The 18,935-nt window shown below is 34.1% G+C and overlaps 1 protein-coding gene across 1 annotated transcript in view; it reads left to right on the forward strand.

Annotated features, from left to right (window-relative positions):
• Nucleotides 1-18,935, forward strand: part of POLN (DNA polymerase nu) — a 303,906-nt gene that overhangs the window by 178,022 nt on the left and 106,949 nt on the right. Inside the window, exons 16-17 of the mRNA XM_074273159.1 lie at nt 1,437-1,514; nt 6,667-6,781. Of these exons, the coding sequence (XP_074129260.1) occupies nt 1,437-1,514; nt 6,667-6,781 (193 nt within the window). The remainder of the gene's footprint in view (nt 1-1,436; nt 1,515-6,666; nt 6,782-18,935) is intronic.

The following is an 18,935-nucleotide window of genomic DNA, read 5'->3' on the forward strand; positions in this document are numbered from 1 at the left end:
GGTGTATATAGAATCTTCAGAGCTTATTAAAACTCCTAGAGCCCCCATGGCAGTTATGGCTGGCTATGGTAAATCATTAAAATTTTACAACAAAGGAGTTGGAGTAGATGATCTCCAAGGTCCCTCCCATCTCTGACATTGATTTATTCTTAGATTTTCTGACCTAACTAATTGTTAGACATTTAATTTATATCTAGAATGATTGCGAGATTATTTGGTTCACTTTTGATAGAATGTTTTCAATTAGTTAATTTAATTCAATAAAATGATACTACATGCATAGTATGTACAAGATACTGTGGTGTCTAGACAATACAAATACAAAAATAATTTTTCCCTGAGAAATTTCATATGAATTAGAAATTTGAATTTTTAGGTTATTTTGGTAAATTGACATGCAGATCATAAGATTTAGAATTGGGAAGGATCTTAAAGATATTTGGCTCAACTATTTATTTTTGCAGATTTATCCATTTAACAAGAATTTTTTAAAGGATCATATATTATATATAAAATAAATATATGTTGTGCTTGATAATTATTAGGTATCTACTATAAAAGAATTCCATAATAAAGTATGAAGGACAAAAGACAAAATGAAAGAACCCCTGTTTTCAAATAGTTTAAACATGATATTGAGGGGAAATGACATGTAGACAGATAAGAAAATGCAAAGTATTCTTTTAAAAAATCAAAGTGATTTCTGGTAGAAAATGCCTAGCAACTGGGAAAATCATGATTGGTTTTGTGTAGGAAGTGGATCTGAGCTGAGCTGGAAAATTCTACAAAGTATTTGTAAGGAAGGGGGCAGCCTACACAAAACAATAGGGAGAGGAGAAAGGAGATCTAGTACAATAGATTTGTACAACAGATTGGCCACTTTGGTTGAGTTGTACAATAAAAGGATGATGTTATGCAATAAGTTTGGAAAGGTTGACTGATATTAGGTTGTAAAAGACTTTAAAGACCAGAGTTCTTATTCTCTGAATAAATAAACAAACAAACAAACAAACAAACAAATAAATAAGTGAGTGAGTGAGTGAGTAAATAAATAAATAAATAGGTAGATATATAAACAAATGAATAGATAGATAGATAAATAAATGAATGAATAAATAAATAAATAAATGGATGAATGAATGAATAAATGAATAAATAAATAAATGGAAACGCCCAGGGAAATGAACTGCCTTTACTAAGGCCTCATAAGTAGCTACACATTATGAGGCAGAGGAAGGGCTTCAAAGCCAGTTTTTCTGAAACTAAGAGAAGAGTTTTTTCTATTACCTCAGTATACTATATAAAAGATATCCATGCTCCAGGAGCAGTTAAATTCAGAAAACTAGACTCTATTTATTGTAGAATAATGTTAGTATGATTGAATATCTATCAAAAATTGCTGTGATTTAGACATCCCAATTTTATATTTTCTTCAGGGAAAGAAGATGAAGAAACAACTATTTCTCCTAGAACAATGTTTATCTCTTCCAAAGGTTACACCTTCCTAGCAGCAGGTATTTTATGACAATAGAGTTTATTTTTATTAGCTATGTTCTTAAAATGTTTTGCTTGTGAATATAATCACAACTTAAATGCAATAAAAACTTGAGTGCTTTAAAAAAAAATCATGGTAAATCTGATGAAGCAAAGATATAATATCCCTTGTAGAGGTCAGAGTTACTGCCATAATAGGGTTCAAATTTCCCCATGGAGCAGGCTGATACTGCCCATAATATTTTTAAAAGGCTACCAAATTGTTCATTTGGTGAGAAATCAGAAGGATTAAGTTGTCTAGAGTCAGACTTCAATTCTGAAAAAGATATGAAATGTTCAGCTAAATTGAACTAAAGGCAGAGAAAAGGTCCTGGACCAGTGGATCAGGAAATTTAGAACTATAAAGTGACTAAGACACCACCAAACCTTCATTTTAGAGAAGAGGAAATTAATACCTAAAGAGTCAATAGTTTGGGCTTGCCCAAGTTCATTTGACTAGTGCATCCCAAAGACAGTAGTCTAGCTAAGGTTCTCTTGACTGCAGCACTCGTGTGAATCAATGCCAGAAGAGCAATAACATTGGAGAAGGAGGTAGAGAGGTATTTTAGCCTAGAGTCATCTAGAAGTTTGAAAAAAATAGGAAAACAAGGAAGGTCCAAGATTAAAATATATTTACTGGGCAAGTGTGAATTGTAATACCGAGATTCTTACAATCAGATTTCTATTCCAAGTTCCCCTAAAGAAATTTCAGCTAGATAACTTCTTGTTCCTGTTAGTCTACCCTATGTTATGATACATAGCAGTATTCTTTTATACAACAAATTATCATCATATAATTTCTAGTTTTTGTGAATCTGGGTTTTTTCCTATATGTTAAACATACATCGATTCCTTATAGATTCTATAAATTAAACAAAGATGTCAGGGAATAACAGTCAGGGACAATTTTGTCTGACTGACAAATATTTCTTAAATACCATGAGAAAAGAGATTAAATCAAGCCTTCCTCCTGCTTTGAAGGGAGGTAATTTAAAATCTCAAATGGAGACTAAATCTTAAGACAAATAGCTAAAATGCATAATAGAATGTGGTTTTTAAATAATTAGAAAGAAGTTGGGACAATCTTGAAGTTAGTAGGCCTTGGTTCAGATCTCACCCATAGGACTTAAGTTATATGTGAGATTTACTTCCTTAGATGAGTCATCTTCCTATACATTTCATTTTCTTTTCTAGAGAATAGGAGCCATAATTCTTTTACTGCCAGTTTTTATGGTTTGTGAAAAAAAATGTTTTCTAAACTTTCAAATAATAGCTCTACATATGTGCACAAAATTGGTCCAGATTAAATCCTTTGAGTGGTTTTTAGGAAGGAGGGATCAATTCCAACAGAAAGGAATAGGGAAAGCTTTCTGAAGGAGATAGCATTTGAGTTGAGACTTGAAAGATTCAGATTGACTGGAAAGTACATAATAAATTTTCAAAATCTTTTCATTTATTTCTAAAAATTCAGTGAATCTATTTATACAGTACCATTTCTATAACATGGGAAATAATTAAACCATTCTAGTTGCTCTATATGAACATTCAATAAAAATTTTAGGATCTATAATTTTTAATTCATTTCCTGCGGCCAGGTCTGAACAAGGCTGAGTCGTTGGTATTAACACGCTGCTTTTCTCTTCCTCCTGCTGTCTTCCCTTCTGCACCTGGGCTCAGCCCTGGGGAGAATCGTGAGGTTGGTACAGTACGTCTTCCATGGCCTTCTGTCTGTTTTCCAGCTCCCTTTTGGGAACCTCCTCCACCGGTCATTTAACAATATATATTTATTGAGCATCTGTAAGGCAACCACCCTTCCATCTTATGATGCCCTAGGTCAGCACTTTGGGTCCTGCACCCTTCATGACCTGATTATCTTGTTCTCCCCTCATCTAAACTTCCTTCAGCCCATGTCTTATATGAAGCACTTGGCAAACTTTAAAAGGGTTACCTCCAACAAAGCAAGCTGACGCACAAGTTCATGGCAAGCTGTCTGAGACCAATACAAGGCACTGGGTTTGGAATTAGATATGAATTCAAATCTGGACTCTGGTTCTTAATACTTGAATGACCTTGGAGAGTCACTTATCCTCCTCAGCTTAAGTTTTGAAATATGTAAAAGGAGTGGATTGGACTGGAAAATGCTAAGCAGCAGGTAAGTTCCCCTGGCTTTTTAATATTCACAATGGACAGAATGCTGTAGTGTCTGAATCCAAAGACATGAGGAATATGGGAATTTTAGAGGCTACAAATCTAAGATGAGGCATCTGTGGCAAGAGTGATTCGGAGCTGGCCTCCCAGCCAGAAAGCCTGGGGCTGAAGTTCTGTCTCTGACACACAGTTTGTGTGACCAGGAAAGTGATCCCCCAAGAATGATGGCACAAGATAATGACCACGCTCCATGGAAAGATAATGGACGTTACAAGAGTGTCAAAGAGGGGAAGTGACTGTAACGGGCACAGATGTGAAGCAGATACTTATTTCCTCCATCCTCCTCCCTCTCCCCTAACACACACTCACTCTACACACTCTCTGATCCAGTGACATCAGCTTATTTAGGGTTCCCAGAACAAGTTACTTCTTCTCTCCTGACTCCAGGCATTTTCTCTAGCTGTCCACCATGCATACAATGTTGTCTGTCTCTCCTCATCCTCAATTCCTGGCTTTTTTGGCTAACTTTGTCCCAAACTAAAATCTCATCTTCTATAGGAAGTCTTTCTTAATTGTATTTATCCTATAGACAGCTTATTTGTATGTAGTTGCTTGCATGTTGTCTCCTCTGTTAGACTGTGAACAGCTGAAGACAGAGACAGCCTTTTGCCTTTCTTTGAATCCCCAGTGCATAGCAGTGTCTGGTATTTGGTAAACACTTAGTAAATATTTATTGACTGACTGATACTTACTCAGTGAAGCAAGGATATCTAGTGTGGGAAGTGGAAGAGAAGGTACCCTTCCATTAGTGTAGTTGCAAATTCTGTATAAATTAGGAAAGTATTTTCTTAAATTGCCCTGGCCAAAAAGAATCCAGTACCTGATGGTCAACCAGCTTCCTTGGGATGAACTTTCTATCACCAGAGACAAGTTTATAGATATATCGAATCATCAGCTTTACATTGTCTGAACTTTTTTCTTCAACTTTTTTTTTACTATTATCAATATATTTTTACTAGGCAAAAATTAAATTCTAAATCTAAATTTTAAAAAATGTGTGTATAGAGATTAATCCAATTTTTTATATTTTACAGCAATAAATAATGCAAAATTTTTAAAAAGCTTATAATAATGTGTTATTAGTGTATATTATTTTCCTTAATTTAATGTAAAGGCCACTGGGCTTCTACATATACTTTATTACTTCCTAAAACATCTGATTTGCCTTACTGAAATACATTACACTATCTACTTTTAAAATAGGAAATACATGTTTTATTCTAGGAAGTAGGAAAAACTTTCAGAATGAATGTACACCAACATTTCTAAATATCTATTTTTGGAAACCAGCAAATAACAAGTAAATACTACTGAATAAATCTAGCTTTCTGCAAGTGAAAGTCTTGGAATGTTGGTCATTGCTCTTCACTGATTGGTCACCACCTTAACTCTGAGAGAAACACTGAGGACCTGAAATATCTTGCCCAGAGGCATTGTCCTGACTATAAAAGCCTTTTATATAATGAATGAAGAAGAAATCTTTGATGCAAAATTTTGAAGGCTTCCTTACTAGGAAGTCTATCATAATATTACTACATTATGGTAATGGATACCATTATGCTAATAGAGGTAGTTTTAGGGGGGGAATGAGCAATGAAATAACTGGTAAAGGAATTATAAAAATTCCTTTTATATTATATTATATTATGTTATATATCAATATATATGTATATATATTGATATATAATTATAAAAATGGAAATCATAGAATCTATGTTATAATCCAAGAACTAGATCATCTAGTCTGACCAGTAGACATCCAGAGTGTGCTCCAAAACCCCATTCCACTCTAGGAAAACTATGATTGTTAAGAGTATTTTTTGTTACAATAAACTAGACTTTGCTTCTCTTTGCTTTCCATGGATATGTGCTAGTTCTCTCTTCTGGATTTGTCCATAATAAGTTCAGTTCTTCCTCATGACAACCTTTCAAATATTTGAATACTCTTATTATGTCTTCTCAAAATATTCTCTAAACATTCCCAATTCCTTTAATGCATTTTCTAGTTCTTTTGCCATCTAGCCATCTTGTCAGCCTTCTAGATTTCCAGTTTGTGAATATCCTTGCTAAATTATCCAAAGTGGATGTGATACCTAGAGTAGAAAACAGTCATCTCTCTAAAATTCCATTCTGTTTATTTTATGCAACCTAAGATCACGTGGGCTTTTTCAATCAGTGTCATCCAATAAGTTTTTATTTAGTATCTTCTCTAAGTGCTAAGCACTGGAGATACACAAAGGCAAAAGACAATTCCTTTCCTCAAGGAGATCACAACCTAATGAAGGAGACAAAAACTATAATTTTTTAAATTTCAATAGTATTTTATTTTTCCAATTACAAATAAAGATAGTTTTCAATATTTACCCCTATAAGATTTTTAAGTTCCAATTTTTTCCTCCCTCTCTCCCTTCCTCCCCAGAATAGCAGACAATCCAACATAGACTATACATGTATAATTATTTTAAATACATTTCCCTATTAGTCATGTTGTGAAAGAAAAATCAGAAAGAAAGAAAAAACAAACAAAGAAGAAAAAAGTGAAAATAGTATGATTCGATCCACATTCGGTCTCCATAGTTCTTTTTCTGTATGTAAATGATACTTTCTAACCCAAATCTATTGGAATTGATTTGGATCACTATAATCCTGAGAAGAGCTAAATCTATCATAGTTGATCATCATATAAACGATGTACAAAATAGCAATGTGCAGGATAAATAGGAAATAATTAACAAAGGCCCAAAACTTTTTAAAAAAAAAACATGAATTGTAGCAATTTGGTACTATAATTGTAATTCTTGTAATTACTGTGGTAATTTGAGCTAGAGAGGTAAGTGGTCAGTGCTGTAGTAGTGGGGGAACAGAAATGCAGAAGAAAACTGAAGAGGCTAGACTGAAAATTAAAAACAGAATTCTATTTGTTAGACTTTTCACAGATTGAATTGCGCATCCTTGCTCATCTCTCTTGTGATCCAGAACTTCTGAAGCTTTTCCAGCAAGCAGAGAATCTTGATGTGTTTATGAGCTTGACTTCTCAGTGGTAAGATACATTAACTTAGTACATTATCAGTATGTGCAATGCTAATGTGATTAAAACAATCTTTAATTCTTCCACATTTGTTTTAAGAAAGAATTCAATTGTTTATAGTAGTTAATCATTTTTGCCAACTTGTCACCTTTTGAAAAGAAGAATGGATAAATAATGTGTTAGAGGGATTTTTATCTTTCACTGTAATAAAGGAAAAACCAGTAAAATTTATTAGGAAGATAAAAAATATAATGATAATGTTTGGCATCAATTGTATGTTCTTACCCCTTTCTTCCCAAACTGAAAGAGGCACCAAAGAGTAAGGTTGGTCCTCAGACTTCCTTGGAAACACAGTTTGGTTTTGATAGGAAGAAAAGATTGAAGCTACAGTAAACACCAAGTAAATAACAGAATTTATTTTACATTGTCTCTCTAGACAATTTGGAGTAGTACCAATTTGTAGTGCCTTAAGACTAATAAATTCCTTTACATACATTAATTCACTTTATCCTCACACTTTTATGAGATAGGAAGTGTTATTTTCCCCATTTTAGAGTTAAGGAAATTAAGACTGAGAAAGGGTAAAGGACTTTCACAGGATCACACAACTAGCTTGCATCTAAAATAGTACTGGATTCCATCTTCCTTACTCAAAATCACTAGTGCTTTAAATAGATTAAAGACTAGAAAAAAATAAAAATTAAGAAACCAACTTTTAAATAAAGATAGCCTGAAAGGAAAGTGGGAATATAGCCTAAATTGACTGCATAGAATCTTATTTCTGCAAAAACATTGTTAGTTATACTTGTATTGCTTAACACTAAGCTCATCCATCTGGTCTAATAAATTCATGATAAGGCTAAATCAGGTCTAGGAAATGTTTACTTAGCACAAAGTGAAATGGAAAGTTGGCCATTATACAAGTAACTTAGATGGACAAGCTAAACCACCTCAAAACATTCTTCTCAGCCACTTGGAGACCTGAATAATCTAGCTTGCTTTGTCTGTATCTAGTTTCAAGAGTGCCAGACTTACACTTCTTCTGGGCAAATCCAGCCCTAATATCTTTATTGTACTAGGTAGGAAAAATGGAGTCTTGCAGTGTTTAATATGATATATGAGTGACAGGCTTTCAGAAAATAGAACCAGAAAAAAAGCATATCACTATACACTATATCACTCCTAAAAGAAATTTAAAGTATTCATACTAGAGATAGGACCTCTTGATTTCATTTTGTATAGTATAGTATGCTATACTTATATAGTAAGAATTGCTCAAATGTTTATACCTTAAAGTTTATATTATGTGCTCCTTAAAAGAACCCTCCAAAGTTGATAACTTAACTGTCACATTCATTTATGTATATTTGAGATAAGAAGTTCAGAGAGATTAAGCAACTTGCCCAAGTCACACTATTAAATTTTAGAACTGAGACTTGAATCTGTATCTCTTGACTCTCTATCTAATAAGAATAAAAGAAATAAGAACAATAACATAAATCCTTATAGAGTTCACAGTGTAATGGTAAAGACAATGTGAAAGTAACTATGTATTGTCTGCCCACTCTATCCCATCTTCCCCTGTAAAAGCTCTTTTCTGTCACTTTTATGTGACATAATTTTGCATATTTTATTTCTTCCTTCTCCCGTCTCCCAGTGCATCTGTCTGGAATCTTAGATGATATTAACATATTCATGAGAGAGATATCACCTTGTTTTTCAAGCTCTGTTTTTCTTTGAGTTATATGATATAAACAACTCAATAAACAGTAATGATGATATATTTTATTCTTTCATCCAATGGTATAACAACAGAATATTTAGAAGATAAGCATTTAATAAATGCTTATTGAACTAAATTGAATTGTGAAGATAATATAGAAATTCATTTGTGAAAACTTTCTTGTTCTTTTCTCACATTTTCAAGAAGGATAGATTCAATATATATGTGGATTATTCTCATTACTATTTTAAAAAGTGATTTTTAAAAGCAAGTATATGGATTGTAGATGTATAATATAGCCATATTTTTTCTAGTTGTTCAGTACCTTCCCCTTTCAAATAGCTTGAAAATCAATCCTTTAATGCTTTCTAAATTATATCTCCTTCTTCATGGATTTCCTTCTCTATGTGTACTTGGTTTAACCTGACTGTTCTTTTGTCTTTGTCTTCTTCAATATCAAGTCCATTTTCTTGTGTAGCACACCAGGGACTTTGGTATTAAAATCTAAATATGGCTAATTGACTTATAATTGATTTTTTAAAAGACATGTTATAGAAATGTTGATAGATCTATTCTGTTTCTGTCTTCTGCCTTTGTTACAGTTTTATTTAAAAAACAAAACAAAACAAAACTGGAATACTCTGACTTTAGATCTTACCCCCAAATTGGCAAGCTTTGTTAACCTTAAGATATTTTTGCAAATGTGAATTTTTATCAGCATTAGTATATGCAAATAATAATTGAAAATTAATTAATTAAGATTAATTAAAATATTAATTTAATTAAACTAATACTATGGTGAAAACTCCCTTACAATCTCTATTGTGAACAAATAATTTAAAGATTATCACTTTGATGAATTTGTTATTGCATTCCAGTGCTGTAGATCATTATTTTCCCATTCCTTCTTATCACAGACTTTTGTCCATGCTTTAGTATAAACTCTCTATATAGGACCTACTCAATTAGGGCTAAAGGCAATTCTCTTGTATTTTTAGCATCTTTAGAATATCTACCATTTTATTCCTTTTTGCTAGCTGCCTGTTGTACTTAATTCTTATTTTGTGATTGGTCTACCTCCTTCTCTGATCATAAACTTACCCAATTGGAGCTTTTGTGCTTGTTTTCCCATGTATATCATCATTGGTAACATGACATAGCTGTTATATTTTGTATTGTCTTATTAACTGTGCCGTATCTATGATGTCCCATATTAATAACACTAGGAAAAATATCAACACTAAGGCAGTTTTATTGAATTTCACTGTTTGTTTAAGATGTACATATTGATGGACTCATTTGATGGGATTCAAATATCACATTATGGCCTAGACAATATATTTTTCATCCACTTTGTTTTTTTCTTTCTAAATGTTTAGTGCAATTACTTTAAAATGGATGAATAAGTGAGTGAAGTGTTCATTAAGCAATTACTATGTGTAAATCCCTGAAGATACAAATTAAAAAGTAAGATAGTCCTTACCCTGCAGAAGCTTACCTTCTAATGGGAGAGAAAGCCTCTTTGGAAGATTTCAGCTGCCACTCAGATGGAAAAATCCCCTGGTCCATGGGGTACAAAGCAGATGAAAATTATCACTTCTTTTTTATAACAGCTTTTTATTTTCAAAATTCATCCTTGTAAAACCCTATATTCCAAGTTTTTCTCCCTCACCTTCCCACATCCTCCTCTCCTAAACAGCAAGCAATCTATGTTAAATATTGCAATTCTTCTATACGTATTCCACCGTTATAATGCTGTACAAGAAAAATCAGTTTAAAAAAAATGAAAAAGGAAAAGCAAGCAAACAACAACAAAAAAGTGCAAACACTTATGGTGTGATTCATATTCAATACCTCTCCCCCCCCCCAGTCTTCTTTCTGGATGCAGATGGTTCTCTCCATTACAACTCCATTGGAATTGTCTTGAATTATCTTATTATTGAAAAGAACCAAGTCCATCACAGTTGATCATCACATAATCTTGTTGCCACTGTATATAATGTTCTCCTGGTCCTGCTCATTTCACTCAGCATCAGTTCATGTTAAGTCTCTCCAGGCTTTTCTGAAATCATCCTGCTGATCATTTCTTATAGAACAATAATATTCCATAATATTCATATACCATAACTTACTCAGCCATTCTCCAACTGATGGGCATCCACTCAATTTACAATTTCTTTCCATTAGAAAAAGGGCTGCTACAAATATTTTTGTATAACGTGAATCCTTTTCCCTTTTTTATGATCTCTTTGGGATATAGACCCAGTAGAGACACTGATCAAATGGTATGCATATTTTGATAGTCCTTTGAGGAAAATATCACTTCTTTAATGTCATTTCCATTGATAAAAGATATCAGCTTCTGATATTGAATCATCTGACAGTGCTGAGCACTTTGGCAGCAAAAACCTTTCCTTTCTGGATCATCCTTAACTGTGGCAATAACACCTGCAAGAGCAATTGCCAGGTCACTTTCCCACAGCATAATGACTGTTTCCAGGGATAATGACTGAGGGCACGGGGCTGGAAGCATGGTTAGTCTCAAGATTCTTGGGTTCAGAGTCCTAGACTGTTTCAGGCCTGAGGGAAGATGGTGGTAAAGATCGTGTGCACAGTTTGATTTGTCTGGCACATTCTACTCTTCTGTCTCTCTCCTAGATTACTGTTTCGTTTTTTTTCCTGAGGCAATTGGGGTTAAGTGACTTGCCCAGGATCACACAGCTAGGAAGTGTTAAGTGTCTGAGACCAGATTTGAACTCAGATCCTCCTGACTTTAGGGCTGGTGCTCTATCCACTGTACCACTTATCTGCCCCCAGATTACTGTTTCAACCAGTCTGGTCCTGCTGTTCTATGTGAAAAGCAGTTGACTGGCAGACTGGGGAGAGCCTTACCACAGGATTTTCTTCCCAGGGTAGGGCCATAAGGACTCAGCAAGAAGCAAGGGTGAAGAAAACACACTGTCAGCCCTAGGGGTCCCATGCCTGTTGATGGCAGTTGGACAATACTCTGTGACCCTATATATGTCTATCAAGCACATAGAATTCTGTTAAATAGCTTGATTATTATTAGTAGTCAGCAGATTATTGAATAAGATTATCCAAGTAATCATTTTTATAGTTTTCTGTGGTTTTGATGTGCATGCAAAAGATTCCTTGTCTACTCAACAGTCTTTGAGGCTGTATTTTGCTTTGGCAAATAAAGCGCTCTTTTGAAATCAATAAACAAACACTATAATATCTTTATTCTTTATTATGCTTATCAGTATTCTATGGTCATAAAGCTATGGTTCACTGGAAAAAAATTATCTTTAAAGTATTTATGTTCCAAAAAACTAGAAAAATTGTCAATGTTTGACTGAGTAAATTATAATGCAGAATTATAATAGAATATTATGACACTACAAGGAATGATAAATATGAAGAATTTAGAGAATAATGGAGATTTATGTGAACTGATATATAATAAAGAAACCAGTATCAAAGAATAATATGTACAAAGACTACAACAATATAAATTCAAAATGGTGAGTAATGTGTTGTCCATCAATGTATCAAACTTCCAATCTTCCTCAAATATAGAAGAGCTGGATTCAAATGAGATGGTTATCAATGTGAATAGATCACTTTGCAACAAAAGCTTAAGACATGTTAATATATATGACTATATTTCTAAATGCCCTAAATTGTTAAGCTATAACCATGTTACTTCATGGTTCACATATAAGATATCCTATATATGGCACAAAACTAATAGATTTTCCAGTGGCAGACTTATTAATGCTCAACAGGATAATGATTCGTCAAATCAGTTCTCCCTTATGAGAATCTCAGTTATTCATGAAGTTCGCCATAATTCAGAGGTTAGTATAACTAATAAGATAAACTAGTATAAATCTCCCCTTCAGTAAAAAAAAGTACATGTCACATTTCCTAATTACATTTTAACTGATGATTGTAATCATGAACCATATGCTTAAAATGAATGCTTTAGTCTCTTCTTGTAATAAGTATTTTCTAAGAAATATAAATCTTATTTCCTTCCTTTAGATTGCAATTTCAATCTTCATTGAAATATCCATTACTGTGATTTAATGTAGTAGCAATTTGATAACTCTTCTAACATACAGCAAAAGGTTGTTAAACAAGATGATCACAATATCTTCAAAGATAATGTCATTTAAAAAATGATTAGAAAGTAAAAATATACTTTTGTGCCTCTTTTAACATTTGGCCTGTTCTGTTTTTTTAGGGTGTTATTTTCTGTAGTGTGTTTTTGTGCCTTCTTTACTAAGCTGTTGATTCTTTTTCATGATTTTCTTTGCATCAGTTTTATTTTCCCAATTTTTCCTCTATTACTCTTATTTGATTTTTAAAATATTTCTTGAGCCCTTCAAAGATTCTTTTGGGGCTTGGAAGCCAATTCACAGGGTCATTTCATAATTAAATTTTATATCCTTCCCATTGCCTAGTAAAATATGTTTGCTAAATGCTCATGTGTCAGTGGATGGACTGACCATACAGTACAACAGAAAGTGCCATCAAAGGGTTCTTGGATCCTAGTGCAAGATTCAATTTTTTCAGCCACATGTACTATAGATTTGTAGGTGCATTTGTCTTTCTGATTATTATTCTCTTTAAGGTAAATATAACCATCATCTTCCAGTAATTGAAGAGTTGTTATGGAGAAAAAATAATTCTTCTTGGTTGTGGACAAAAGAATTTGGAGAAACAAGACAAAGTTTCTGGGAAGCAAACCTCAACTCAGTATAAGAAATAGCTCTCAAACATCTGGAGCTATCTGAAAATTGAATTAATTGTCCAGCGAAGTACCGAATTCCCCATCAAAAGCAGAGGCTGGACAATCATATTTGGGGAATGTTATAGAAAAGATTCATCATTGGGCTAAGAGCTATACCAAATGACCTACTTCTTATGTATCTTACAACTCTAGAAATTTTTCTTTGAACACCTAAAAAGAAGTAACATTAAATTCATTTCCATTCAGCAAATATTTGGAAAGAGTCTAAATGTGCAAGGCTTTAGAGAGTTGCCTATGTCACCGAAAGATTCACTTAGAGATTTGCCCCAAATCACACTGTTCTAGGTGCCTGGGATATAAATTATTAAGGAGCTTATCTACTTATAATAACATATAAGAAAAATAATAAGGTCATTTCCATAGCATCTTATTCTTTAAAAGTACTTTACTGACAGTAAGGCTGTGTAAATACAATTCACTTGCAACTCATAACTTATGATATCACAGTTGTGAGATAAATGTTACAAAAGATAACACTTTTTTTTTTTTGAAGGCTGGGGTTAAGTGACTTGCCCAGGGTCACACAGCCAGGAAGTGTTAAGTGTCTGAGATCAAATTTGAACTCAGGTCCTCCTGAGTTCAAGGCTGGTGCTCTATCCACTGTGCCACCTAGCTGCCCCCAAAAGATAATACATTAAGGAAAAGTTGCAATGAGATTATAGACACTGAGCAATTTTTGAAAATTGTGTTCCCTGTTGTTATACTATTCCCTTGTCTTCAAATTTTAATTGTTAAGACTTGACTTGGTTTATTACAAAATAAAGTCTTCTTTTGAAATACTTGCCATAGTTTTGGAATGGGATTCCTAATATTTAGAAGATGTAGATTTGTGAATAGTTGTATTAAAAATGTTCCTTTTGATATTTATGGAACTAGATAGGATAATAACAAAATTAATTTGGAGGAACCAAAGATCTAGAATCTCAAGGAAAGTATTGAAAAAAAGAAAAGGAATAGATAAGGAAATAGATAAGAAAAGGTAAGGAAGGAAAAACACTCTCAGACTTTGAATTATTCTATAAAGCAATAATCATCAAAACTATCTAGTACTAAGTTTAAAAATTAGAAAAGTAGAGCAATAGAATAAGAAAACAAACTTAATAGTTCAAGTCTCTCTGTTTGACAAGAACTACTCAAAATTAAAAGTGGAAACCAGTTTGGCTTAAATTAAATATAGAATAGCATTTTAAGCCATATATTACAATAAAATCAAAATTGATCCATGGTCTGAATATAAAAGATCAGCCCATGCAGATTAGGAAAGGATAAGATCAGATCCATTTTCATAGCTATGGCTAAAAGAAAAGTTCTTAACTAAACAATACATGAACATAATCACAAAAAAGAAAATAAGTAATTTCCAATACATGAAATTGAAATATTTTTGCACAAATAATAATGGTGCAACCAGATCAATAAGGTGAATTGTCCAAGGAGTGAAATCTGCATAAAATCTGTGATAATGGTCTTCTAGAACCAAGACATATAGAGAACTAACACTTGGTATTAGTATAAAATAAAAACCAACAGTCATTCATCCATTGGATAAATGAGCTTCCTTCTTGGGGGATTGCTCACTTTCTGTCTTTGAATTCCCAATACCTAGCACCTACCTGGCACATGGAAGATAATCAATAAATGTTTATTGATTGATTAATCTATTTGGTAGTATAGAACCAGATGCTTCCAGAAACTCACTGATGGCAGTGATTGAAAGCAGGAATATATCAAACAGCATCAGAATTTTCGAATATACTGACCCTTTTTATGTGTGAGTGATCTTGTTCAGATAATCAGTAAGCATTTGTTAAGGACCTATTTATGTTGCAGGTATTGTTGTAAGTACTAGGCCCTTGAAAACAAACAAAAATGAAACAATCCTTGCCCTCAAAAAGCTCCTATTCTATCAGAAGACACGTGCCCTTATATACAGAATAAATACGACCTGAATACATGGTAGTGAGGAAACTAGTGACTGGGGGAAAGCTTCATGTAAAAGATGGGGCTTGAGTTGCATTTTTAAAGCAGAGAGGGATTATATATGGTGCAGGAAAAGAGGGAGAGAATCCCAAGCATAGGGGGCAGCCAATACGTACTAAAAGCATAGACAGGAAAGAGAATGTTCAGTTAAGAAACAGAGAAGAGTATCATTTGTCTGTCCCTTCATGCAAAGGATGAAATGGATTGAGGAGACTTGAGGCAAGGTCACCAATTAACAAGCCATTATAACAGTCTGAGTGAGAGCCAATGAAAGCCTGATCTTGGGTTGACTGGGGGCGAAGGGGACAGATGGGAGAGAGCTTATAGAAGTAGAAATGGTAAAATGCCACTTAGCAGACCCTGTGCTTAGTGCTAAGGATCCAAAGTAAGAAAGGGAAAAGTGGATCTGCCTTCAAAAAGCTCACATTCTATGTGAAACAAGATAGATGAGGAGAAAATGATGGAGGAATATAGATGAGGAAAGTTACCGGGGAGAGAAGGCACTAACTAGCAGCTAAGGGAACTTAGAAAATCTTTTTGTAAAAGTCAGGATTGAAAGAAGCCAGGAGTTCTAAGAGGCAGGGATGAGAAGGAAAAGAAGTCCAGTTGGAGGCAGGGAGCACAGAATAGGAATTGGAATGTCATGTGTGAAGAATAATGAATAGACCAATGTAGTTTGGATCCTAGAGTATGTGGAGGGAAATAAAGAATAATAATAATGGAAAATAGGAACAGAACAGGTTAGGAGGGAGTTTTAAATGTCAAACCGAAAACTACATTTTTATTCTGGTGTTAATAGTAAAGGATTGGATACTTAGGGTGAAGAAGCAAATATAAAACAAAGGTTATAAATATGGAAGACTAGAAAAAAATGGTGGTGCACATAATATAAATATTAAAGTTTGGTAGAGGGAAACTTTTTGGGGGAAAGATCCTGTTTCAAATGTTCTGGTGTAAGTTTGGAGCACCAATGAGAGCACCACTAAGGTGTATTTTGTATGCAACAGTTTAGATCAAGGTGACTGTGCTAGGTAAACTCCTGCATTCGTGCTGGTCTTGCTTTTCCATTCCTCTGTGAGTGGTTGTAATCTCAATGTTTCTGACAGTCAGAACCTAAAGAATTGGTGCAATCTTTGTATCTCTGTATGTTCTCAGAATACTCAGTGCAGAGTAGGGGTAAATTGCAGTCTGGACTGGATATCAGTCTTTTCTGACTCAAGGTGTACCTGAAGAGTGTCATTTGGAAACATTCTCTCTAGGAACATGGAGAAATAATATGGGAACTGTTAAATTCTTGATAATCAGAATATGGTTAATCATGGAAGGCTTCCAGAGGGTGAGCCTCAGTTTTGAAAGAAGTAGCATGTGGATTAGCAGGTGGAATTGGGAAAGTTGTTCCAGATTGGGGTAATGACTTATGCAGACGGGATCAAATCAAGGGTGAGCAAATCACTAATTGCTGAAAATCTGTATTTCAAAGTAAAGAAAGTAGAATTGGTGAAATAGAGGAGGGAGACATGTTGGTGCAGAGCTTCAAAGCAGCAGAGCTTGGATTTCATTGTGTTGGGTTTTTAAAAAAACACAACCCACAACATTACCTGAGTAATGTCAATGACTGCCAGCAGCATATGCAAAAATAGATCCTCCCAGTAAAAACTTAGGTCTATAATTTAATCTTCCCAAGTGTCGTAGGAACCTCCCTCCCAATATTTACAATGTCATGATAGTAATTAACTACAACTTTGGCTCTGCTAACAAAGAGAATAGAAAGCCCAAAACTTCTTAAGCTTAACAGATGTACCAGAAAGCCAAGGCTTACATTTAATTCTAAAATGCAGCTTAAACTTAAGGTTCTGTGCTGTGGACCTGAGAGAAGATTTAAGGAATCTATGCCTGGTATCATTTCTATGTTTAGGAACATTCTGTCAAATATCACAACAAAAGTCACTATAGCAAAGGAATTTTTATATCAAATTTTCAATTGCTGTGAAACTTGGAAAAACAACTAACCTGGTAGATGACAACATAAGAATTATAAATTATACCAATTGAGTTTAGATACTTTGCATCATGAATGACCAACAAGTTTGGGTTCCATTGGACCAGGCCCTTCCATTAAGAAACACATTTTCAAATCAGAATCATTCTCACTTGGATGTGGGTCAGGTCCATCCCTGGAGATGAAGAAAGAGGTCACCCCACATGCATCGCCTGCTTGGATTTTTCTTCTGCTTCTGTTATTTTGATCTTGAAGTTTTTTAGTGCCTGGAACAGATCATCCTGAGAATACACAGCAAAGGTTGATAGCTTCAGGCCCCATTTGACCCATCTCAAGTACCAGAGATGAAAAAAATTCCCTTAGAGTTGGCCAATCCAAGTGTTGAGGCAGCAAGGCCTCCTTAGGTTGGGTAGGATCCCACTGTGATGTAACCCAATGGGCCTTTTTCTGTTTGTTTAGATAATATTAATAATTAGATTTATACTTTTCATTTGTGTGATTCAAACCGTGATTATTTTTTGTGACCCTTAAAGAGCCTTTCTATATGCTTACAATCTCTTCTCAGGGAGCCAATATGTGATCTCTTAAGACCTCTCTATTTATAAACAGAATTAAGTTATTGCATGAAATAAGAAAGTTGTGGTTGCATTGATTATTTATTGCCCCTTAGTAAGGAGAATGTCCTTTTTTCTCCTCCTCTCTCATTGATTTCCTATTCATCTTTTAAAGACTAATTCAAATGACACTTCCTGTGGGAATCAATCTTTGGTCCTCTATTACTTGAACTGTCTTTTATTCTTCACTCTGGCTGTTCTGTACCACTGACCAACTGCTTTTCTGGCCATACTTGTTCTTATATTTTGCAATAAACCCTATTAAAGATGAAGAGGGCATAATTATAGCAGAGCAATTGAGACTTTTCTCCAGTGTATCAAAATTTAAAGAATAATAACAGCACTAATAATAACAGCACTTGTATTCCTTCATTAGATAGAAGCAATTGAGTTTCACATTGGTTTGCAAAAATAGTTGGTTAAAATAGCTACCATTTGATAGCTTCTTTCCATCTCTTCACCCTGTAGTACAATACTAAATATGCTCCTTCTCAATCCAACTCTTCTAATCTTCCTCCCTTATTGAAACTTATCTAGTAGCTTCTTCCAATGCTCTGAAGTCGGTGTTCATGGGAACCAGGATAATTGTCTGCTCCCTATATGGTGAAGTCCAGCTCCCAGTAATGAAAGAAGGGTGTGTCAGTCAGGAGCCAGGCAGAGAGAATTCAATATGAACTCTTCAAATTTTATTGATCAGAGAGACAATACAAAATACACTCTTTGATATTCCTATATCCTTTGTAACAAGCACAGTCTACTGAAATGTAAATGATTAAGCCCCATCTTGACTATTTCAAGAGAAATGTAAATAGTTGTATCTCAACTATTTGTACACATCAGGGTAAAATTATCATACAAAGGTCCTCAAGAACCTTTCTCCCAAATGCCTTTAATCTCCATTGTGGGCTGTTTTTCATGTCCTAAGTTCAAAGTATGTCTTTGATCCATTATATAGCTGAGTTTGCATTTTGCTTCTTATCTGTAAAGATCCGGAATTGTAAAGGTCTGGTCATCTCTAAGTTATCCTTCCA

This window comes from Sminthopsis crassicaudata, chromosome 6, assembly GCF_048593235.1.
Source record: "Sminthopsis crassicaudata isolate SCR6 chromosome 6, ASM4859323v1, whole genome shotgun sequence".
Classification (NCBI taxonomy): domain Eukaryota; kingdom Metazoa; phylum Chordata; class Mammalia; order Dasyuromorphia; family Dasyuridae; genus Sminthopsis; species Sminthopsis crassicaudata.